The sequence below is a fragment of the Oncorhynchus tshawytscha genome, linkage group LG08, assembly GCF_018296145.1.
Source record: "Oncorhynchus tshawytscha isolate Ot180627B linkage group LG08, Otsh_v2.0, whole genome shotgun sequence".
Taxonomy (NCBI): Eukaryota; Metazoa; Chordata; class Actinopteri; order Salmoniformes; family Salmonidae; genus Oncorhynchus; species Oncorhynchus tshawytscha.
In genome coordinates this window covers 38,200,308-38,215,864 of record NC_056436.1, presented here as the reverse complement: position 1 = coordinate 38,215,864, position 15,557 = coordinate 38,200,308, and the positions used below count along the sequence as shown (strand labels likewise).

General features: G+C 43.2%; 1 protein-coding gene across 1 annotated transcript in view; it reads right to left on the bottom strand.

Moving 5' to 3' along the window:
- Positions 1-15,557, bottom strand: part of smyd3 (SET and MYND domain containing 3) — a 205,245-nt gene that overhangs the window by 77,770 nt on the left and 111,918 nt on the right. The window contains exon 6 of the mRNA XM_042325504.1: positions 5,247-5,314. Within this exon, the coding sequence (XP_042181438.1) occupies positions 5,247-5,314 (68 nt within the window). The remainder of the gene's footprint in view (positions 1-5,246; positions 5,315-15,557) is intronic.

The following is a 15,557-nucleotide window of genomic DNA, read 5'->3' as shown; positions in this document are numbered from 1 at the left end:
TGTGTGTGTGGGTGTGTGTGTATGTGTGTGTGTGTGTGTGTGTGTGTGTGTGTGTGTGTGTGTGTGTGTGTGTGTGTGTGTGTGTGTGTGTGGGGGTGTGTGTGTGTGTGTGTGTGTGTGTGTGTATGTGTGTGTATGTGTGTGTGGGTGTGTGTGTGTATGTGTGTGTGTATGTGTGTGTGTGTGTGTGGGTGTGTGTATGTGTGTGTGGGTGTGTGTGTGTATGTGTGTGTGGGTGTGTGTGTGTGTGTGGGTGTGTGTGTGTATGTGTGTGTGGGTGTGTGTGTGTATGTGTGTGTGTGTGTGGGTGTGTGTGTGTATGTGTGTGTGGGTGTGTGTGTATGTGTGTGTGTGTGTGTGTGTGTGTGTGGGTGTATGTGTGTGTGTGGGTGTGTGTGTGTATGTATGTGTGTGTGGGTGTGTGTGTATGTGTGTGTGTATGTGTGTGTGTGTGTGTGTGTGTGTGTGGTGTGTGTGTGTGTATGTGTGTGTATGTGTGTGTGGGTGTGTGTGTGTATGTGTGTGTGGGTGTGTGTATGTGTGTGTGTGTATGTGTGTGTGGGTGTGTGTATGTGTGTGTGTGGGTGTGTGTATGTGTGTGTGTGGGTGTGTGTGCCAACCTTCTCAAGATCAAGACTAATTCAATACTTTTTTGGTTTGCTAACTTTATCAGAACTCATAAGCAAACACACAACACACCGAGGCACCCCAAAAATCTGAGGGGGCACAGAGTACATGTGGATGGCTGAGAGGTGGTCCGGAGGGAGAATTTTTCATTTTTCAAACACCTGAAACACATTTTTTCCTGCAATCTAGAGCCATAACCGTTATGCTTAATTCTATGTAAAAAAAATGTTTATTTTTCTCCATATCTAAGCATACCTTTTGAACTGCCTGTATCCTCCTGACTGGTTGTTCTTTTTGTTAAATAAAGTAAATATGCATCTCTGGTAAAATCTGGATAAAAGATTTAAAGGAATGTGAATTTTATTCAGTATAATCAGTAAATGCTGGCTTTTCTAAAGTCTACCAACAGGCATGCCAGCTAAGATAGAGTAGTAGCTAGCTTGTATAAATAACTGAATTGATAGCCCGAAATGGCTTCTTGGTAGCAAGTTTATGAGGTTGGGAGATTGGAAACCTAGCTGGGCTAGCTAAACCTCATAAAATGACTTGGTGGCAAGTAATATTACAGAGAAATATATATATATAGTGCCTTCGTAAAGTATTCAAACCCCTCCACTTTTTCCACATTTTTGTTTTGTTACAGCCTTATTCTAGAAAAACATGTTTTCCTCCCCAATCTACACACAATACCCCATAATGACAAAGCAAAAACAGTTTTTTTAGAAATTGTTGCTCCTTTATAAAAAATGTCAAACTGAAATATGACATTTACAAAAGTATTCAGACCCTTTACTCAGTACTAATGTCGAAGCACCTTTGGCAGCTATTACAGCCTTGAGTCTTCTTGGGTATGACACTATAAGCTAGGCACACCTGTATGTGGGGATTTTAGAGATGTTCGAAAGCGTTCAAGTCTGGGCTCTGGCTGGGCCACTCAAGGACATTCAGAGACTTCTCCTGAAGCCACTGCTGCGTAGTCTTGGCTGTGTGCTTAGGGTTATTGTCCTGTTGGAATTTGAACCTTCGCCCCAAGTCTGGTTCATCCTTGGGAGCAATTTCCAAATGCCTGAAGGTACCATGTTCGTCTGTACAAACAATAGTACGCAAGTATAAACACCATGGGACCATGCAGCCGTCATACCGCTCAGGAAGGAGATGCGTTCTGTCTCCTAGAGATGAATGTTCTTTGGTGTGAAAAGTGCAAATCAATCCTAGAACAGCAAAGGACCTTGTGAAGATGCTGGAGAAAACAGGTACACAGTATCTATATCCACAGTAAAACGAGTCCTATATCGTCATAACCTGAAAGGCCTCTCAGCAAGGAAGAAGCCACTGCTCCAAAACCGCCATAAAAAAGCCAGCTTGTCAAGACCAAGTTATTGTAGAAAGTAACAGTAACATTGTAGCAGTAACATGCCAGCACATTACAGGGAATACTCGATTAAACAGGACCTAGATAATAAATAATTTAAAATAAATAGAAAGTGAATGAGAGAATAGAGGTAGAGACTTGTCAGGTGAAACCCCCTCTCTTCTGCAAACCGGTGGAAGCACTGTCCATTGCTAGGCAACCCAGAAATATCAATAGGTAGGGCATAGTCAAGTAGAAGCCCATCTTTTATGGATGTGTCTCACTCACACACACACGCACACACACGCACACACACACACACACACACACACACACACACACACACACACACACACACACACACACAGAGGTGTTAGCAGTGTAGGAAGGCCTGGCTAAGCCGTGCTAAACCCTCTCAGACCATCTGACAAGCTGCCTTAGCCAGATATACAACCAGGGTTAGAGACTACCTGCAGAACCCTCTGTGTGTGTGTGTGTGTGTGTGTGTGTGTGTGTGTACGCAGTGTGTGTCTGTGATCTGTGTGTATGTGTACGCGATGTGTGTGTTTGTGGTGTATGCACGCAGTGTGTGTGTGTGTGTGTGTGTAGTCAGTATAACATGACGCGTTGCGACAGCCCTGATCCCTCATATTCATCAGACCTGAACAGTGGGATTAGCCTGAACCACGCTTCAGAATACCACTATGCTGTCCTGTGTGTGTGTGTGTGTAACTGCTTTAGAAAACCACTCCTCTCCTCCACTCAAACATAAGCCACGCCCAAGTCAGCATATTCTACAGTGCACGCATCCATGTGCGCACACTAGGGCTGTGCCCGACTAAAAAAATCTTGGTCGACAGAAAGTCGTCTGTTCTTTCGACCAATTGATTGCTTGAAAATGTTTAAACATGTATTTTTCCATATATAGACACACCCTATGTGTTTTAATAAAATTATTTATGTTCATTTAGCTTGTCTGATGCTTTAAGCTTATGGTTTGATGCCTCAAGAGGGCGCCAGAGATTTAGATAACCAGTAGAAAAAAAACTTAACCTGGCCCAACTATTGTCCTCCCGCTCTCCTGCTGGCTTTCACAGATTCTGCCATTACTCTCCTGAAGTTGATGGTAATCTGCATGCCAGTTATGGTTTTCACACGCACATTTTCGTGAAACAGTTTAATTTCCTTTATAATAATGTCTTCATATCTCCAAATCGTTGCCATGCAGTTCATGACAATTCTATCCAAATCTAAAAGAAAATGATACAAACCTAAAAAGTAACTTCTATTGCCATTGCCAACTATGTAAAAATAGCCTACATAAAGCCAAACACATGGCAACACATGGCCAGTCTGCAACCAACTTGAAACATTGTATCAACTATTAAGTTGGGTTCAGCCCCGAAACTTGCACTAGCGATTTTGCAACATTGCATAAAATATTCTCTAAGTCAAGCACTAATAAGAAGCCTATTTAATGACGTTTCCACTGGATCAGAGCATGACATTTTTCCCATTCACACCGAGTGGTTATTGAAAGGGAGAGAGCTGGAAAGATTTTTCAAATACATTGAGTAAGTTTTGTCATTCAAAATGGACGTAAAAAAACAGACTTTGTTTGCTTGTTGTTTGAGGTGAAGAAAACATTACTCTGAGAAGCTCCACAGGTCATTAAGCGATGGTGAGTTAAAACAATCAGAAGTACCATATTATACCGGATGTACCACCCCCACCTACCGTCAACCAATCACACCAATGTGGAGCTATACAGAGCCCTCCGCATTGTTACAACATTTGGGAGGCGAATGGCGCTGTGGTACAGAGCTGGATTTGGCCTCTGTATGCCTCTGCAGGCTCCGCAATTGCGTCACACCCTCTATATGAAGCCTCCGACCACATTTTAGAATCAAGCATGAATTGGCTTTTAGACTAGGCCTCCGCAATGGATTAGTTCACCGACAATAACACACACACCTATCACTTCTCTTTTTTTCCTCTCACAACCTTCTCCCCCTCTTCCTCTCTCCCTCCCCGTGGGACAGAATGCGCCTTCCTAGCGCCTGTGTCTGAACTACATAATTATCTGACATGTCAACACCGAAAAACATATCATTTAACAACCATTCATCCCTCTCGCTCTCTCTCTCTCTCGCTCTCTCACCCTGTCTTACTGAGCGGTCAGTTGTCAGTCACGAAGCAGAGAGAGTGAGAGAGAGAGAGAGAGAGAGAGAGACAGAGAGAGACAGAGAGAGAGAGAGAGAGACAGAGAGAGAGAGACAGAGAGAGAGAGACAGACAGAGAGAGAGAGAGAGAGAGAGAGAGAGAGACAGAGAGAGACAGAGAGAGATAGAGAGAGAGAGAGAGAGAGGGGGTCTAGGGAGGGAGAGAGCGAAAGAGAGTGACAGACAGAGAAAGAGAGAGACCGATGATGGAGAGACAGATTTGGGTATAATGTGTTCATCCTAGAGAAGAGGTAATTGAACAAGCTTTTAAATTATGTCCACCTGACCCAGATTGCGATTTATACATTTTTGGATTGCGTAAACAACAACCGTAATTGTGTAAAGGTTTGAAGGGTCGTGTTCCAAACAAATCAACCAAAGGTGTGTTTGCTCTAGTTCCTCCACGGCACAGCTAGGAGAGCTCAAAAAAGCACCTTGTAGTTGAAGACTCTTCTTTGAGTCATAAAAGTGCATTGAAATTACATTGGAACAGGCACACTTTGGAGAAGTGTGTGGCCCCTTGGAAACACCTGTTAAACCTCTCGTTTTTTTGTCTTATGTTGCACCTACCCCAAGAATATTATTATCCTGTTCCTGACTGTATCCAGAGTATTTTCAGATTTTGTTATCAACAAATGTGGTGAAAAGTACAGTAAACGTCAAATGCACATAAAATCAACAGTGTAATGTTTGGATTCAGTCTTGTCAGGTGAACTGTTGTGTCCTCACATTTAGTCTAATATTTTTCCCATTATCTCCAAACTGTTCCCTTTTAATTGCTACCATGGTTATGCATATGCATTTCACATGTGTTCTGCAAGAATTCAATAAGAATTCAATTTAGCCACCCATCCATATAGGCCAATTCCCACAAGTGTAAGGGGTTAATGGTGATGCCCCCCCATTAAGAGCCAATGATAGGCCCTAACACGTCAGGATCTAACCACTAAACACTGCTCTCTGGTAATTACATGCAACTATAACACCAGGCTTTGTCAGGAAGCACTGTATGTTGCTGTGTGAGTGTGTGTGTGTGTGTGTCTTACCTGGGGTAGAGTCCCACTCCGATCTCTTGTAGCTCCCCGTCGCTGACGGTGAAACAATTACATGTTAGCTGCAAAAAAAGAACACGGAACAAATTAGTCACATGCCTACACCACTGTTCAGATACTGACAACACTCCCACGGCCACAGATGAAAAATAAAAATAAAGAAAGAAACCCGATTGAAATGATCCCACTGCAGTAAAATGAGACTTGGCGCTGCCTGGCTGTCATCCCTCATAACAGAAATAGGATATGTAGATCAAAGACAGAACAGATGGAGGTAATAGAAGAAATATAGAAATGTCTGCAGGTACTGTCCAATCTCTCTCTCTTCATGCTGTCTGCCAAATAAGGAGAAAATGGCTCAGAGAGAGATTGTTTAAAGAGTGTGTCAGTGAGTTTATAATGAAGACACACTGCTGCCGTCCGGAGACAGACAAGAGTGAAGTAGCGGAGGGGAGTATGTCTGCTTGTGTCTTTAGAAACTCAAATACGAAGTGTGTGTGTGTGTGTGTCACCCAGAAACATATCCTGTTCATGTGTGTCTGCTGTCCATCTATGGATATGAACGTATATTCCTCCTCTGTCATTCCTTCAGGTCTGGTTATTGTCTAACTCACTATCTGTTTCCTGTCTATCCGAACCAGTTCTGTGTTTCAATGTGTGTGTGTGTATTCATGTGAGAGAAAGAACAAGCGCAAAAGAGAGAAGAGGGAAGAATGTCGACTTCAAACTTTAGAGAGACTCACAGACACGGTGCTTGATACTGCCAGTAACATGCTGTACTGAAGTTCCCGAGTTCTAATATCAGTAACATGCTGTACTGAAGTTCCCGAGTCCTAATATCAGTAACATGCTGTACTGAAGTTCCCGAGTCCTAATATCAGTAACATGCTGTACTGAAGTTCCTGAGTCCTAATATCAGTAACATGCTGTACTGAAGTTCCTGAGTTCTAATATCAGTAACATGCTGTACTGAAGTTCCCGAGTCCTAATACCAGTAACATGCTGTACTGAAGTTCCTGAGTCCTAATATCAGTAACATGCTGTACTGAAGTTCCCGAGTCCTAATATCAGTAACATGCTGTACTGAAGTTCCCGAGTCCTAATACCAGTAACATGCTGTACTGAAGTTCCCGAGTCCTAATATCAGTAACATGCTGTACTGAAGTTCCCGAGTCCTAATACCAGTAACATGCTGTACTGAAGTTCCCGAGTCCTAATATCAGTAACATGCTGTACTGAAGTTCCCGAGTCCTAATATCAGTAACATGCTGTACTGAAGTTCCCGAGTCCTAATATCAGTAACATGCTGTACTGAAGTTCCCGAGTCCTAATATCAGTAACATGCTGTACTGAAGTTCCCGAGTCCTAATATCAGTAACATGCTGTACTGAAGTTCCCGAGTCCTAATATCAGTAACATGCTGTACTGAAGTTCCCGAGTCCTAATATCAGTAACATGCTGTACTGAAGTTCCTGAGTCCTAATATCAGTAACATGCTGTACTGAAGTTCCCGAGTCCTAATATCAGTAACATGCTGTACTGAAGTTCCCGAGTCCTAATATCAGTAACATGCTGTACTGAAGTTCCCGAGTCCTAATATCAGTAACATGCTGTACTGAAGTTCCCGAGTCCTAATATCAGTAACATGCTGTACTGAAGTTCCCGAGTCCTAATATCAGTAACATGCTGTACTGAAGTTCCTGAGTCCTAATATCAGTAACATGCTGTACTGAAGTTCCCGAGTCCTAATATCAGTAACATGCTGTACTGAAGTTCCTGAGTCCTAATATCAGTAACATGCTGTACTGAAGTTCCCGAGTCCTAATATCAGTAACAAAGGCAAGTCTTTTCAAAGCCTAAAGACACAGACACAATGTTGATCTACCTACTGAGCTGTTTGAAACACTTTCAAAGAAAAGACATTTGAAAAGGTGGGGAGACCAGACTGAGAGAAAATAGACTTGAAAAGGTGGGGAGACCAGACTGAGAGAAAATAGACTTGAAAAGGTGGGGAGACCAGACTGAGAGAAAATAGACTTGAAAAGGTGGGGAGACCAGACTGAGAGAAAATAGACTTGAAAAGGTGGGGAGACCAGACTGAGAGAAAATAGACTTGAAAAGGTGGAGAGACCAGACTGAGAGAAAATAGACTTGAAAAGGTGGGGAGACCAGACTGAGAGAAAATAGACTTGAAAAGGTGGGGAGACCAGACTGAGAGAAAATAGACTTGAAAAGGTGGGGAGACCAGACTGAGAGAAAATAGACTTGAAAAGGTGGGGAGACCAGACTGAGAGAAAATAGACTTGAAAAGGTGGGGAGACCAGACAGAGAAAAGACATTTGAAAAGGGGGGAGACCAGACTGAGAGAAAAGACATTTGAAAAGGTGGGGAGACCAGACTGAGAGAAAAGACATTTGAAAAGAAGGGGGAGACCAGACAGAGAAAAGACATTTGAAAAGGGGGAGACCAGACAGAGAAAAGACATTTGAAAAGGGGGAGACCAGACTGAGAGAAAGTAGACTTGAAAAGGTGGAGAGACCAGACTGAGAGAAAATAGACTTGAAAAGGTGGAGAGACCAGACTGAGAGAAAATAGACTTGAAAAGGTGGGGAGACCAGACTGAGAGAAAATAGACTTGAAAAGGTGGGGAGACCAGACTGAGAGAAAATAGACTTGAAAAGGTGGGGAGACCAGACTGAGAGAAAATAGACTTGAAAAGGTGGGGAGACCAGACATAGAAAAGACATTTGAAAAGGGGGGAGACCAGACTGAGAGAAAAGACATTTGAAAAGGGGGAGACCAGACATAGAAAAGACATTTGAAAAGGTGGGGAGACCAGACATAGAAAAGACATTTGAAAAGGGGGAGACCAGACAGAGAAAAGACATTTGAAAAGGGGGAGACCAGACTGAGAGAAAATACATTTGAAAAGGTGGGGAGACCAGACTGAGAGAAAAGACATTTGAAAAGAAGGGGGAGACCAGACAGAGAAAAGACATTTGAAAAGGGGGAGACCAGACAGAGAAAAGACATTTGAAAAGGGGGAGACCAGACTGAGAGAAAAGACATTTGAAAAGGTGGGGAGACCAGATTGAGAGAAAATACATTTGAAAAGGGGGAGACCAGACTGAGAGAAAATGCATTTGAAAAGGGGGAGGGGGGGCCAGACTGAGAGAAAATACATTTGAAAAGGGGGGCAGACAGAGAAAAGGCATTTGAAAAGGGGGGAGACCAGACTGAGAGAAAATACATTTGAAAAGGTGTGGAGACCAGATTGAGAGAAAAGACATTTGAAAAGGAGGGGGGCCAGACAGAGAAAATACATTTGAAAAGGTGTGGAGATGAAGAGAAATAGAGAAACACCTCTACTGTGTTGATCTGCCACTGAGAAAGCAATCAGTGCAAAAACAACAGTCAAAGCACTATGTGTGTGTGTGTGTGTGTGTGTGTACACACGTGTCTATTCTCTAAACAGGCCTATAGCTCCTCCTCAGGCATATATAAAAAAATATCAGTATCAATATTCATCTCAATGATCGGGCTCTCTGACAACGAAACCAGCTAGAAAACTACACGAGTCTCAATGATTCTGATGTGGTTCACTGATAAAAGCAGAGGAGTGACATGAGGTGTCATGGGAAAAGGAGTCCTTTATCATTCCCCCAGTTTGTCATCTAGTGCTCACTAGCTAGCTTGCTCATAACAGCTACATAGACACATTGACCGGTTGTAGTGCTTTCGTACTAATGGACCAGGCCACATTGGCATGTTGACCCCGATATTCAATGCCATACCAAAATGTCTTACGGTTTAAGCCACACACGCACACACAGTTGAGCTAAACCGATGGACAACAATCTTGGGTAGGAGTGTGTGCATATGAGAGAGCGATATTTGGTCAATAACCAGATATCTGTCAAAACCTGTCAAAGTAGACAAGAGGCCTGGAGGTGACAAATAAAAAAACACACACACACACACACACACACACACACACACACACACACACACACACACACACACACACACACACACACACACACACACACACACACACACACACACACACACACACACACACACACACACACACACACACACACACACACTTTCCTGGGGCTGAGCTTTATTACAACCTCTGTAGTGCTGTCAATCGCAGAAACACCCATAACTCACTATGCCACAGAAGACCCCCCCCTCTCTCTCACACTCTCTCACACTCTCTATCTACCTCTGTGTTCACACATCTCTCTCACCTTCTGGGACCTGGTCTCATCTATCTTCCACTCAAAACCTGAGAGGTGAAAAGCAGAAGAGGGGAAAAGGAAGATGAGAGGAGAAGAAGAGGAGTGTACAAACTGACCCGGGCCCCCCCATCATGCTCTACACGACAGAGCTGGGAGTTGGACTCCACCCCCCTCTCTCTCCATCCCATTCCCTCCACCCTTCTCTCAGCTCTCTCCCTCCTAGCAGTGGAATACCGCAGACCTTCTCCACCGTGACTCGTAGAGTTTTCCTCTGATTGTAAATGACAAGAAGTGAGCATCCACTTCTCCACTGCTCCCATCCTCATCTTTAACCAAAGGCCCCGTCCTCAGCCTGCCAGTGGAGCCTCAGTAATCCATACGTGACACTATGTAACCTTTATAGTGAGACATTAGGCTTCGGGCCTGGTACCATTTATATTCTCGGTCCCTTGTCGGTCTGTCTGTCAAAAGGAAATGCATTTGTACTTCACTGAGCTGCATCCATTGTGATGCCTCAGCACACAAAGACAGAAAGGATGGAGTGTGTGTGTTTTGTGTGGTTTTTGTTCTTTTACACACACACACACACACACGTTCTGTTCAGTGTCAGTCTGCCTGTTGGTGAAGGTCTGTTATAATCCAAACAGAAAGTTTCACCTTATTAGGCAACATGAGCACTGTGAAACGACTACGGCAGAGGGAAGGAGGGAGGGAAATAGGGAAGGAGGGAGTGAAATAGGGAAGGAGGGAGGAAAAAAACAATTTTGACAAACAATGGTATGGGCACTAAGCTAGTGTGCAGGTATGGAATGCTTCTCAGACTTTCCTCTCCCCTCGTCCTCTAATTCAGTCTCTCGCTATGTCTGTCATTCTCTGTCTCTCGTTCACCCTCTTCCTCTCATTCAGTCTCCCTCCCTTTGTCTCTGGGGCAGACAGAGCCAGTCAGGCAGTACATAAAACATCTGCAGTCCTGGCTGGTGAACGCACCATGCGTCCCAAATCAACGCACGCACGCACACACACACACACACACACACTCTCGTTGCCATATTGACCATCTGCCACTAGATGTAAGAGAATGGGCAGTAGTTTTTCTCTTCTGGGTTTACACTCCAGCCACCTGTAGATGGTTACTGTCCTCCATGTTAGAATAAACACACTGTCCACACACATCCCCAAACCACAGCCTTATTTAGGACCAGAGCAACTGGGTCAAAACAGCCTACGTGGAGACATCAGAGAGATATCTCCGGCTCTCTCTCCCACCTGTCTCTCTGGTCTGGTGAGACGGAGGTACGTTTGGCTCACGCCTGGTAGGAACGGATCACTGTAGAAATCACATCACACACACGCACAAACAAACGCGTGCGCGGACACACACCGTGAGGAAGGTCAGTTCAGGAGTGATCTCCTCTGCAGGAACCCTGTGTGCATGTGTGTTTGTGTGTGTGTGTGTGTGCAAGCCAATAGGAACTAGTTCTGACTGAGTGAAAGAACACACACACACACACACACACACACACACACACTATAGGCCAAGAGAGAAGAAAGAAAGAGGGATACTATAGGCCAAGAGAGAAGAAAGATAGAGGGATACTATAGGCCAAGAGAGAAGAAAGAAAGAGGGATACTATAGGCCAAGAGAGAAGAAAGAATAAAGAAAGACAGATATACTATAGGCCAAGAGAGAAGAAAGAAGAAAGAAAGACAGAGATATTATAGGCTAAGAGAGAAGAAAGAAAGACAGAGATACTATAGGCCAAGAGAGAAGAAAGAATAAAGAAAGACAGATATATTATAGGCTAAGAGAGAAGAAAGAAAGACAGAGATACTATAGGCCAAGAGAGAAGAAAGAAACAGAGATACTATAGGCCAAGAGAGAAGAAAGAATAAAGAAAGACAGATATACTATAGGCCAAGAGAGAAGAAAGAAGAAAGAAAGACAGAGATACTATAGGCCAAGAGAGAAGAAAGGAAAAAGACAGAGATACTATAGGCTAAGAGAGAAGAAAGGAGAAAGACAGACATACTAAAGGCTAAGAGAGAAGAAAGGAGAAAGACAGACATACTATAGGCTAAGAGAGAAGAAAGGAGAAAGAAAGACAGAGATATTATAGGCTAAGAGAGAAGAAAGAAAGACAGAGATACTATAGGCCAAGAGAGAAGAAAGAAAGACAGAGATACTATAGGCTAAGAGAGAAGAAAGAAGAAAGAAAGACAGAGATACTATAGGCCAAGAGAGAAGAAAGAAAGACAGAGATACTATAGGCTAAGAGAGAAGAAAGAAGAAAGAAAGACAGAGATACTATAGGCTAAGAGAGAAGAAAGAAAGACAGAGATACTATAGGCTAAGAGAGAGGAAAGAAGAAAGAAAGACAGAGATATTATAGGCTAAGAGATAAGAAAGAAAGACAGAGATACTATAGGCCAAGAGAGAAGAAAGGAGAAAGACAGAGATACTATAGGCTAAGAGAGAAGAAAGGAGAAAGACAGACATACTAAAGGCTAAGAGAGAAGAAAGGAGAAAGACAGACATACTATAGGCTAAGAGAGAAGAAAGGAGAAAGACAGACATACTAAAGGCTAAGAGAGAAGAAAGGAGAAAGACAGACATACTATAGGCTAAGAGAGAAGAAAGGAGAAAGACAGACAGAGATATTATAGGCTAAGAGAGAAGAAAGAAAGACAGAGATACTATAGGCCAAGAGAGAAGAAAGAAGAAAGAAAGACAGAGATACTATAGGCTAAGAGAGAAGAAAGGAGAAAGAAAGACAGAGATACTATAGGCTAAGAGAGAAGAAAGAAGAAAGACAGAGATATTATAGGCTAAGAGATGAGAAAGAAAGACAGAGATACTATAGGCTAAGAGAGAAGAAAGAAGAAAGAAAGACAGAGATACTATAGGCCAAGAGAGAAGAAAGAAAGACAGAGATACTATAGGCTAAGAGAGAAGAAAGAAAGACAGAGATACTATAGGCTAAGAGAGAAGAAAGGAGAAAGACAGACATACTAAAGGCTAAGAGAGAAGAAAGGAGAAAGACAGACATACTATAGGCTAAGAGAGAAGAAAGGAGAAAGACAGACAGAGATATTATAGGCTAAGAGAGAAGAAAGAAAGACAGAGATACTATAGGCTAAGAGAGAATAAAAAAGAAAGACAGACAGAGAGAGATGGAGTAGTGAGTAGTCACTCCCCATCTGTCCCTCTTTCACTTTCTCTCTCCATCGCTCTACTTTCCACAGGGCTAATATAGCTATACTCTTACTGTAGAGTCCTTCAGTATAAATTACTTTTAAAATAGACAGGCAGGGTCGGAAATCACTCTGTTACACTTTGGCCCTGTGTGGGAGAGACGAGTCCAACTGTCACTTCACTGAAATTAATGGCTTCAGGGTAAGCAACTTTCTCCCTTCATATCTATAACTCTCTATGACTCTCTATGAGATGTGTGTGTGTGTGTTAGTGTGTATTATACTATAACTCCCTATAACTCTCTTAGCGCTGCTCTCAGATTTACCACCCCCTGCTACAGTCTGATAGAGTTTGCAGTGACAAGAGATTGGAATTTAAATGACAGAGAGGAGAGGGCAGGAGCTGCTGTTGAATACTAAGTGAGACAAGAGGTGTGTGTGTGTGTGTGTGTGTGTTGGTGCGTGCGTACGTGTTGGTGCGTGCGTGTGTGAAATGGAGAGATTAAATCTTACTTCGGGACAGCCAACACACACACACACACACACACACACAACAAGCAGCTACCTGGGACTCGAGGGGATGCAGCCACCATTTTAGCTTAAACAAGCGTGAAGGTAACAGAGTAAATGAAGAAGGGAAAGAGAGGAAGGGTGGGAGTGAGGGGGGGGGGTTTAGAGGTGTAAGCTCATTAGTCTCCTCGTTAGGCATAAATGAGAGTGGGCCCGCTGAATTAAAGAGGTGCACCCTGGGAAGATACAGGTGGAAAGGAGGAAGACGAGATTTGTCTGAACAAACACCTGTCTCTCTCTCCAGGAGGGACTCATGGGGATTCATAGTCACAGCTGTTTCACTGACATGTCCTGAAAGAGTATTCATTTCTCAACCCCCGAAAAAAATCCTTGAGGTAAATTTGAATGGTGAAATAATTCAGTTTGAAAGTGAGCATATCTATTAACTACTGATCACTGGTGATCATTCGTTAGGCAATAACTTAAAACGTCGAGAAGTCTACACTGTTGGGAGGTGGGTTCTACTAAGAATAATAGTGATAACAAAACTATGAAATAACACATATGGAATCATGTACTAACCAAACAAGTGTTAAACAAATCAAAATATATTTGAGATTTGAGATTATTCCAAGTAGCCCCCATTTGCCTTGATAACTTTTGTTATTGACCAAATACTAATTTTCCACCATAATTTGCAAATAAATTCATAAAAAATCCTACAATGTGATTTTCTGGATTTTTCTTTTTCTCATTTTGTCTGTCATAGTTGAAGTGTACCTATGATGAAAACTACAGGCCTCTCTCATCTTTTTAAGTGGGAGAACTTGCACAATTGGTGGCTGACTAAATCCTTTTTTGCCCCACTATATATCGATAAAAAAAAACATTGGACACATATTTAACACTTTTTTTTTGTTTGCACAAAAGTATATCCATAATTTCATTTTTTTTTCTCACTGGTACTGGGTTACCTTCAGACGAGTCCAGTGACATCCAAAACAAGAGAACACCGTTGTGTTTGTGAGAGTCTCATCTTTCCATAGAGGGGTCATATTATTTTGTAGGCCAAACCGTTCGGACGCTACAGACAGATTCATCGGGATGTCTTCTGGTTTGACAAACAGGGCTGCAGCTCTGCCACTTTCCACCGCAAAAGGCCGCGGGCGGATTGCGGCCGATTGAGACGCAGCCCATATCTCTAGTTCAAACAGGATTGTGATGGGGATTCTTGCATTATGTTAATTCACTTAATCGACTCAAGTTAATTAACATTTTATGGGACGATACTCTTTGACCCAAATGGCATCCTATTCCCTACAGGGTGCAATTTGGGACATAACCACAGTATGTCTATGACAATGGCTCCATGCTGTCTCAGTAGTGAGAACTCAAACCACAGACAGATTTGCTTTGGGCCCCACGTGTTCTCATTACGTTTCTTATCAGTCACAAAGCAATGTTTTAATTAATGTTGTAATGTTATAAAAGTCATTACTGACAACGAACCTCTGATTCCCCTCAGAGAGCGAGGGAGAGATGTACCCGGAGAGAGGGAGAGCTGAAGAAAGAGATAGCTAGAGAGGCGGAAAGAGAGCGAGAGGTGAGAGAAAGAGATGAGGAAAAGAGATACACATAAACAGAGAGAGGGAGAGAGAGAGAGAGAGAGATAAAGAAGTGGAAGAGATACACCTAGACAGAGAACGAGAGTGAGCGAGCGAGAGCAAGGGAACAAGAGAGAGCGTAAATCTCCACAGTAGCTGCAGCAGTGGGAGAGGCGGAGTAATATCCGTTAAACAGTAATCCCTTTTACAGATGAGACCGTGTCACCATGCAGATTAGCTCATACACACACAGATCCATGCAGGGAGAGCCAGGATTGGCAGGCAGACAGGCAGGCCTGGGCCAGGGACAAGCCCAGGATCAGCTGCAGTACGCTGGGGAGAGAGAGGTCTGAGCTGGGCCCGTCTGGAGGTCCTCTCGACATGACTGGTTATGGCTGGCAAGAAGAAAACAGGGACTGGAGGTCAGACAAGGCTAAAAGAAAGGCTGTACACACATATTTCTCTCTCAAACACACAAAAAGTCGGTCTCTTCCATGTCTCAGGAAATATTCCGCCACACATTAAGAAAAAGGACGACAGAGCGAGAGAGAGCGAGAGAGAGAGAGACAGACAGACAGAGAGACAGAGAGAGACAGACAGAGAGACAGAGAGAGGATGAGTGTGAAGTGATAGAAGGAGTGTTCCGGACAAGTCATGTCACTGTCACACACTGCTTCTCAGGTTCTAGAGTTGCTTCTCCTCACTCTCAGACACACAGGTCCTAGAGGGCTGTTTAGCACTCACCGTGTGTG